The following is an 8,723-nucleotide window of genomic DNA, read 5'->3' as shown; positions in this document are numbered from 1 at the left end:
AATATCCTTCTTCCTGCCAACCCACATGGACGTGTCCCATAGGCAACTGAGCCAGCACAGCGTGACCCCCGACCCCCCCCCCTCAATCCCCATTGCGTGACAACAGAAGGGGAGCCCGTCCCCCTTCCCGACCCCCTCACCAACGACCAAGCCCCCCACAGTCCGGAAGACAAGGCAAGGTCCTGGACGCTGCCGCCCCCCCCCTGCCGCACCTGGCATCCCTGGCAACTTAGGGGACACGTTTATGGGCGGCGGGGGGGGGGTGTCTTTGGTGGCTTCACGGGGACTGACCCCCGATAGGTAAAGCGTCGTGAGCCCCCCAATTTATATTTTGGTTGTCACCACCCATAGATCCCATGGACCCACCACCATGCCCCACCAATAACACACCCCTAAAATGACCCCCCATAGCACCCCAATAATACACCCCTATGACCCACCCCATGGCCCCAAAAATTAAAACACACCCTAATGAACACCCATAGGACACCTAGGTGACTCCACCCTGGTGACCCCCCCTCACCCCAGTGACCTTAGTTGTACCACAATTCGTAGACCCCAGGTAGACTGCACACCCATAGTGAGCACCCCCATGTGGGCCCTGGGGGTAGACAACCCATGACGCCCAGTTGACCCCCCCCAAATAACACTGGATACCCACAACAACCACCAAAGCGATGAACTGCAACAGGCCCACCAATAGATCGCCAGTAAGAAGCCCAAGAGACATCCCATAACCCCAAAGTGACCCCCACATGACCCTGGTTCGCCCCAGATAGAACCCCAGTGACGCTGCCCCCAAAAACCCCTGATGACCCCCCCAAAATTGACCCCAAGCGGACCCCAAACGACCGCCGGACATCGCCCCCTTCATAGCCAGGAAATAGAACACCCCACGACCCCGATGAGACCCCATGACCCCAGCTGACCCCCACCATGAACCACCAGGAGATACCCCCCATAGCCTGGGATGCCCCGCCATGACCCTGGTGACGCCATGACGCCACTGATGACCCATGTGGACCCTGGTGACCCACATGACCCCCATAGCCCTAGGTGACACCCCAATGCACCCACCCTACATCCCCATACACCCCAACGACCCCACTGGTGACCCCAATGCCCATCCCAATGAACCACAAATGACGCCCCTTCACCCCAGTATAGAACAACCCCTAACCCTACTGACCCCCATGACCCCGGTGCCCCCCCCCATAGCCCTGCTGACCCCCCCATGACCCCGGTGACCCCCCCGTCCCCACGCCTGCTCCCCGCGCTGCCGTCCTGCCCCCTCGATGATGCCGGTGGCCACGGTGACGCCGTCGCTGGCGGTGACATCCCTGCCCATGGTAATGACGCCCATGGTAATGACGCCCATGGTAATGACGCCCATGGTAATAATGACCCCGCGGTGGCCGCGCTCCGCGTCCCCTCACGCCGCCGTCCCCACGGTGTCCCCGCGCTGTGTCCCCCCCCCAGGACGGCCGCGAATATTCCCCCGCTGCCACCACGTCGGAGAATGGAGGAGGGCGGCGCAAGCAGAAGGAGAAGGAGTTGGATGAGCTGAAGAAGGAGGTCAACCTGGTGAGGATGGGGGAGACGGGGGCTTGGGGGGGTTGGGGACACGGGGGGACGCGGTGACGTCCGGTGTGTGTCCCGTCTGTCTGCAGGATGACCACAAGTTGTCCCTGGATGAGCTGGGGAGGAAGTACCAGGTGGATCTGTCCCGGGTGAGATTCCCCGTGTGCCACCGCCCTGCCCACAAGGGTCCCCACGTGTCCCCATGTCCCCACAGTGCCACAGCCCCAACCCCATGTGTCCCTATGTATCCACAGCCCCAACCCCATGTGTCCCCATGTATCCCCATATCCCCACAGTGCCCCATCCCCAACCCCATGTGTCCCTATGTATCCACATCCCCAACCCCATGTGTTCCTATGTAACATCCCCATATCCCCACAGTGCCCCATCCCCAACCCCATGTGTCCCTATGTATCCCCATATCCCCACAGTGCCACATCCCCACGTGTCCCCATGTCTCAGCAGTACCACGTCCCCATCCCCACCTGTCCCCATGCATCCCCACATCCCCATGGTACCATGCCCCCCCCCATGTCCCCCCATGTCCCCCCATGTCCCCACGTGTCTCCCTGTGTCCCATGTCCCCCCATGTCCCCACAGGGGCTGAGCAATGCCCGTGCAGCTGAGATTTTAGCTCGTGATGGCCCAAATACCCTTACACCTCCACCCACCACTCCTGAATGGGTCAAGTTCTGTCGGCAGCTCTTTGGAGGATTCTCACTCCTGTTGTGGATTGGTTCCCTTCTGTGTTTTCTGGCTTATGGCATCCAGGCCGCCATGGAGGATGAGCCCTCCAATGACAACGTGAGGGGATGGGGGGACATGGGGGACAGGGGGACATGGGGACACAGGGATGTGTGGGGATGGGGACACGGTACTGCAGGGACAGGTGGGGACATGGGCATTATAGGGGACACTGACACCATAAGGGGACAGGGATGTGGGAATGGCACAGGCACAATGGGACATGGAACAATGGGATGGGGGCATTGTTTGGACATAGGCGTGATGGGGGTATGATGGGGGGGGGACATGGAGTGTCCCCTGTTGTCACCGTGTTGTCCCCATGCCTGTCCCCAGCTGTACCTGGGGGTGGTGCTGGCTGCTGTCGTCATCGTCACCGGCTGCTTCTCCTACTACCAAGAGGCCAAGAGCTCCAAGATCATGGAGTCCTTCAAGAACATGGTGCCTCAGGTACGGCCACAAACGTAACCACTGCTGGGACGTGGGGCATCGGGAATGGGGGGGGTGTGGGGTGGGCACCGGGCTGGGGGGGTGTCAGGTCTGGTATAGGACGGGTACCAGGACCAGGGTAGGGTGGGCACCAGTTCCACCATGGGCTGGGCACCATATCTGCTATGGGGGCAGCTCCGGGTCCCTGCTCCACGCTGGGTGGGGGGCCCCAGGGGTGCCCAGCAGCTGATGGTGCCCCCCCCCCCCACAGCAAGCCCTGGTGATCCGCGAGGGAGAGAAGATCCAGATCAACGCGGAGAACGTGGTGGTGGGCGACCTGGTGGAGGTGAAGGGCGGAGATCGGGTCCCTGCTGACATGCGCATCATCTCCTCCCACGGCTGCAAGGTGGGCGGGGGGCGCTGGCACCGGGATGGGAAATGGGGATGGGGTGGGGTGGGCACAGGGTGTGCTGTGGGGTGGTGGCTGGGCAGGGCTGTGGGACTGGCCTGGGGACATGGGGTCAGCTGAGGTGACACCCACTGTCACCCCTTCCTACTGTCACCCCATCCCCCCCGTCCCCCCGCTGTTCGTCCCTTCCAGGTGGACAATTCTTCACTCACAGGGGAATCAGAACCACAGCCCCGCTCCTGTGACTTCACCCACGAGAACCCCTTGGAGACCAGGAACATCTGCTTCTTCTCCACCAACTGCGTGGAAGGTGAGTCCCCATGGATGGGCACCACGCGTCCCCAGTGGCACCTGGGGGGTGGGTGCCACCATTGCCCCTCCATGTCCCCCCATGGGTTCCCTCAGGCACCGCCCGCGGCATCGTCATCTCCACCGGTGACCGCACGGTGATGGGCCGCATCGCGTCGCTGGCGTCGGGGCTGGAGGTGGGACGGACGCCCATCGCCATGGAGATCGAGCACTTCATCCGCCTCATCACCGGCGTCGCCGTCTTCCTCGGCCTCTCCTTCTTCATCCTGTCCCTCATCCTGGGCTACACGTGGCTGGAGGCCGTCATCTTCCTCATCGGCATCATCGTGGCCAACGTCCCCGAGGGGCTGCTGGCCACCGTCACTGTAAGAGCCACCAATGGGGCAGCGGGGTCGGCGGGTTGGGACCTGGTTACACTGGGCTTGGAGCAGTGGGTGCCCTCTTATGGGCACCCTGTGAGATCAGTGGGTGCCCTATGAGTCCCATGTGTGCCCTATAAACCCCATAGGTGCCCTATGAGACTAATGGGTGCCCTATGAGCCCCATAGCTGCCCTATGAGCCCCATGAGTGCCCTCTCAGCCCCATGGGCTCCCTCTGACCCCCATGTGTTCCTCCAGGTGTGCCTGACGCTGACGGCCAAGCGCATGGCGCGCAAGAACTGCCTGGTGAAGAACCTGGAGGCGGTGGAGACGTTGGGCTCCACCTCCACCATCTGCTCGGACAAAACCGGGACCCTGACCCAGAACCGCATGACGGTGGCCCACATGTGGTTCGACAACCAGATCCACGAGGCCGACACCACCGAGGATCAGTCGGGTGGGTGCTGCCCTCCATCCCATGGGGCTCCATCGCTCCACTCCTCATCCAACCCCTGAATTCCCCACCCCTGGGGTGTGCTCTGCTCCTCTCTGTGGGTCCCCAGACCCCCATGGGGTGTCCCCAGGACACTCGGGCTGTGACACACATTGTCCCCCAGGTGCCACCTTCGATAAGCGCTCTCCCACCTGGGCTGCTCTGGCACGCATTGCCGGGCTCTGCAACCGCGCCGTCTTCAAACCAGGACAGGAGAACATCTCCATCTCCAAGGTCAGTGCCCAACCCAGACCCCAACCCTGACCCTGTAACCACAGCCCTGACCCCGACCCAAACCCAGACCCAAACCCAGACCCTAACCCAAACCCTAATTCTAACCTTGCCTCCAGCTCAACCTAACCTTGACCTTAACCTTACCCTATAACCTTAACCCTAACCCTAATCCTGACCCTGATCCTAACCCAAACCCACACCCTAACCCTAACCCTAAACCCAAGCAACCCTACCCCTATCCCTGCCCCCATCCCTGCCCCAACCACACCCCAGGGTTGGGGTGACATCCCCACCACCTCTCGGTGTCCCCATGTGTCACCTCACCCCCCCCCAGCGTGACACCGCGGGCGACGCGTCCGAGTCGGCGCTGCTGAAATGCATCCAGCTCTCATGTGGATCCGTCAAGAAGATGCGGGACAAGAACCCCAAAGTCACCGAAATCCCATTTAACTCCACCAACAAGTACCAGGTGGGGCCGCAGCGGGGATGCAGGGTGGGAGCACGGGGTGGGGACTGATGGGGTCTGGGGGCCAAAGGGGTTGGAGACAGAAAGATTTGGGGAGCGGGTACCAAAGAGACTGGGGACCTGTGGGATTACGAACTGGAGGGATTGGGGACCCAAGGGTTGGAGACCAAAGGGATTGGGGACCCAGGGGTTGGAGACCAAAGGGATTGGGGATCCTGGGGTTTGGGGCTCCAAGGGTTTGGGACCAAAGGGATCGGGGAGCCGAGGTGTCGGTGCCAGCACGTGGCCGTCCCCACAGCTCTCCATCCACGAACGGGAGGAGGACCCGCAGGGACACATCCTGGTGATGAAAGGGGCCCCCGAGCGCATCCTGGAGCGCTGCTCCCGCATCCTGCTGCAGGGCCAGGAGGTGCCCCTGGACGAGGAGATGAAGGAGGCCTTCCAGAACGCATACCTGGAGCTGGGGGGGCTGGGGGAGCGAGTGCTGGGTATGGGAAGGGTCCTGGGGGGGCTTTGGGGATGTTATGGGGTGGTTATGGGGGGGGTTAGGGTGGTTGTGGGGGGATTTGGTGGGTTATAAGGCTCTTTGGGTGCCTTCCAGAATGCCTGCATGGAGCTGGGAGGGCTGGGGGAGTGAGTGCTGGGGGAGTGGTGTCGTGGGGAGGGAGGGTGGGGGGGACATGGGGACACAGGGACATGGGGACATGGGGGATATGGGGACACAAAGAATTGGGACATGGGAGTAGGATGGACACCCCCTGCCCCCCCAGGTTTCTGCCACCTCTACCTGCCCCCCGACAAGTTCCCACGGGGTTTCCGCTTCGACGCCGACGAGGTGAACTTCCCCACCAGCGACCTCTGCTTCGTGGGGCTCATGTCCATGATCGACCCCCCCCGCGCTGCTGTCCCCGATGCCGTCGGCAAATGCCGCAGCGCTGGGATCAAGGTGAGACCCCAACCCCACCCCCGGCTGACCACACAAGTATCTGTGGGCTCATGGGGGTGGTCCCGTCCTTCAGGTGATTATGGTGACGGGGGACCACCCCATTACGGCCAAAGCCATCGCCAAAGGGGTCGGGATCATCTCGGAGGGCAACGAGACGGTGGAGGACATCGCGGCGCGGCTCAACATCCCCGTCAGCCAAGTGAACCCCCGGTATGTGGATGGGGTTAGGATCCACGTGGCTGCTTATGGGATCGTTAGGTTTTTAGGGCCATCCATTCTGACCATCAACCCACCCCACTCATGGAGTTATAGGATCATAGTGTTGTTAGGGCTAGAAATGACCTTTATGACCACCCATTCCAACCACCAAACCAACACCACCGCTGTGTCCACTAACCGTGTTCCTAAATGGGCTCATAGCATCATTCAGGTTGGAGGAGTCATCCAGTCTGATCCCAGCCCATTATAGGACCATGGTGTCATTAAGGTCAGAGGAGGCTGTTGAGATCAACCCACCCCCCCAACCCTTCCTACCACGTCCCACATCCTTAACACAGGGAGGCCAAGGCGTGCGTGGTGCACGGCTCCGACCTGAAGGACATGAGCTCGGAGCAGCTGGACGAGATCCTGCGCAACCACACCGAGATCGTCTTCGCGCGGACGTCCCCGCAGCAGAAACTCATCATCGTCGAGGGCTGCCAGCGCCAGGTGCCCCATGGCCCCACATGGTGCCCCTGTCCCCGCTGTGTCCCCATCCCATTGTGTCCCCATCCTATTGTGTCCCCATCCCGTGGTGTCCCTGTCCCATAGTGCCCTTGTCCCCATATTGTCCCCATCCATCCCATTACCCCTGCATGACCCCCATGATCCCCTGCCCCCTGCCCCCTCAGGGTGCCATTGTAGCAGTCACAGGTGATGGTGTGAATGATTCCCCAGCCCTGAAGAAGGCAGACATTGGTGTTGCTATGGGTATTGCTGGCTCAGATGTCTCCAAGCAAGCAGCTGACATGATTCTGCTGGATGATAACTTCGCCTCCATCGTCACCGGCGTCGAGGAAGGTGACCCCCCATGGCCGCCCCCACGTCCCCCATGGCCGCGTGGTGACCCCCATCCGCCCCCCAACCACCCCCCGTGTCCCCATAGGGCGCCTCATCTTCGACAACCTGAAGAAATCCATCGCCTACACATTGACCAGCAACATCCCCGAGATCACCCCCTTCCTGCTCTTCATCATCGCCAACATCCCGCTGCCCCTCGGCACCGTCACCATCCTCTGCATCGACCTGGGCACCGACATGGTCAGCTGCCCCACAGCTGCCCCACAGCTGCCCCATAGCTGCCCCACAGCTGCCCCATGGCTGCCCCTTCGCACCATCACCATCCTTTGCATTGACCTGGGCACCAACATGGCCCCCACAGCTGCCCCTGAGCTGCCCCATAGCACCGTCACCATCCACTGCATTGACCTGGGCACCGACATGGTCAGCTGCCCCATAGCTGCTCCATACCTGCCCCATAGGTGGATCCGCAGCGTGTCCCATGGTGTGACATGGTTTGACACAGGGTGATGTGGTGACATGGGGTGACACAAGGTGCCATGGGGTGACACAGGGCAGCATGGGGTGCCATGGGGTGCCATGGGGTGACACAGGGTGCTCCCCCCGCAGGTCCCCGCCATCTCCCTGGCGTATGAGCAAGCAGAGAGTGACATCATGAAGAGGCAGCCAAGAAATCCCAAAACAGACAAGCTGGTGAATGAAAGGCTGATCAGCATGGCCTATGGGCAGATCGGTGCGTGTCGGGGCTACTGGGGGTCAATGGGAGTCAATGGGTGCTACTAGTGGTCAATGGGAGTCAATGGGTGCTACTAAGGGTCAATGGGGGCTACTGGTGGTCAATGGGAGTTACTGGTGGCACTGGGACACCCACTGATGACTCCAGGTTTCCTACTGGTGACACTGGGGTGCCCACCAGTGGCAGTAGGACACCCATGGGTGGCAGTGGGACCCCCAGTGGTGACACTGGGATCCCCATTGGTGACACTGGGACCCCACGAGTGTCTGTGCACACAGGGATGATCCAGGCGCTGGGGGGATTCTTCACGTACTTTGTGATCCTGGCTGAGAACGGATTCCTGCCCTCACGGCTGCTGGGGGTGCGACTGGCCTGGGACGACCGCTCCACCAACGACCTGGAGGACTCCTATGGGCAGGAGTGGGTGAGCACTGCACTGCACTGCACTGCATTGCATGTACATACTGCACTGTATTGCACACACACACACACACACACACACACAGTCGCACGCTCCCATTGCACTGCATGCAGCACCGCCCTGCTCCCTGCTCCCCCCCCTCACCTTGCACACGCGTGTGCCCCGCAGACGTACGAGCAGCGCAAGGTGGTGGAGTTCACGTGCCACACGGCGTTTTTCGCCAGCATCGTGGTGGTGCAATGGGCCGACCTCATCATCTGCAAGACGCGGCGCAACTCCGTGTTCCAGCAGGGCATGAAGTGGGGACCCCCCCCAGGACCCCCCCAATGGCTGCTCCTTCCCCCCACCCCCCTTATGGGTACCCCCCCCCCATCCCATAATTGCCACCCATGGGTGCCCCCAACCTGGAGCCCATAATGATCATCCACGGATACCCCACCTCACTCCATAATCATCAAATTGGGTGCCCCCCACCCCATAATTATTGCCTATGGTGACCCACCCCACCCCATAGCTCCCCATGAGTGCTCCCCCCC

General features: G+C 61.5%; 1 protein-coding gene across 1 annotated transcript in view; it reads left to right on the top strand.

The window, feature by feature from the left end:
• LOC107324341 (sodium/potassium-transporting ATPase subunit alpha-2) overlaps window positions 1-8,619 on the top strand; it is a 9,761-nt gene extending 1,142 nt beyond the window's left edge. Inside the window, exons 2-20 of the mRNA XM_015884286.2 lie at window positions 1,480-1,584; window positions 1,671-1,730; window positions 2,182-2,385; window positions 2,662-2,775; window positions 3,026-3,160; window positions 3,356-3,473; window positions 3,569-3,837; window positions 4,091-4,289; window positions 4,450-4,559; window positions 4,894-5,028; window positions 5,324-5,513; window positions 5,796-5,971; window positions 6,045-6,181; window positions 6,529-6,679; window positions 6,862-7,030; window positions 7,116-7,270; window positions 7,640-7,763; window positions 8,045-8,190; window positions 8,356-8,619. Of these exons, the coding sequence (XP_015739772.1) occupies window positions 1,480-1,584; window positions 1,671-1,730; window positions 2,182-2,385; window positions 2,662-2,775; window positions 3,026-3,160; window positions 3,356-3,473; window positions 3,569-3,837; window positions 4,091-4,289; window positions 4,450-4,559; window positions 4,894-5,028; window positions 5,324-5,513; window positions 5,796-5,971; window positions 6,045-6,181; window positions 6,529-6,679; window positions 6,862-7,030; window positions 7,116-7,270; window positions 7,640-7,763; window positions 8,045-8,190; window positions 8,356-8,604 (2,946 nt within the window). The 3' untranslated portion in view covers window positions 8,605-8,619. The remainder of the gene's footprint in view (window positions 1-1,479; window positions 1,585-1,670; window positions 1,731-2,181; window positions 2,386-2,661; window positions 2,776-3,025; window positions 3,161-3,355; window positions 3,474-3,568; window positions 3,838-4,090; window positions 4,290-4,449; window positions 4,560-4,893; window positions 5,029-5,323; window positions 5,514-5,795; window positions 5,972-6,044; window positions 6,182-6,528; window positions 6,680-6,861; window positions 7,031-7,115; window positions 7,271-7,639; window positions 7,764-8,044; window positions 8,191-8,355) is intronic.
• Window positions 8,620-8,723: the final 104 nt, after the last annotated feature.

This window comes from Coturnix japonica, chromosome 25, assembly GCF_001577835.2.
Source record: "Coturnix japonica isolate 7356 chromosome 25, Coturnix japonica 2.1, whole genome shotgun sequence".
In the NCBI taxonomy this organism is placed as follows: Eukaryota; Metazoa; Chordata; class Aves; order Galliformes; family Phasianidae; genus Coturnix; species Coturnix japonica.
The sequence above is the reverse complement of the archived record's forward strand: the minus strand, read 5'-3'. Positions and strand labels throughout refer to the sequence as shown.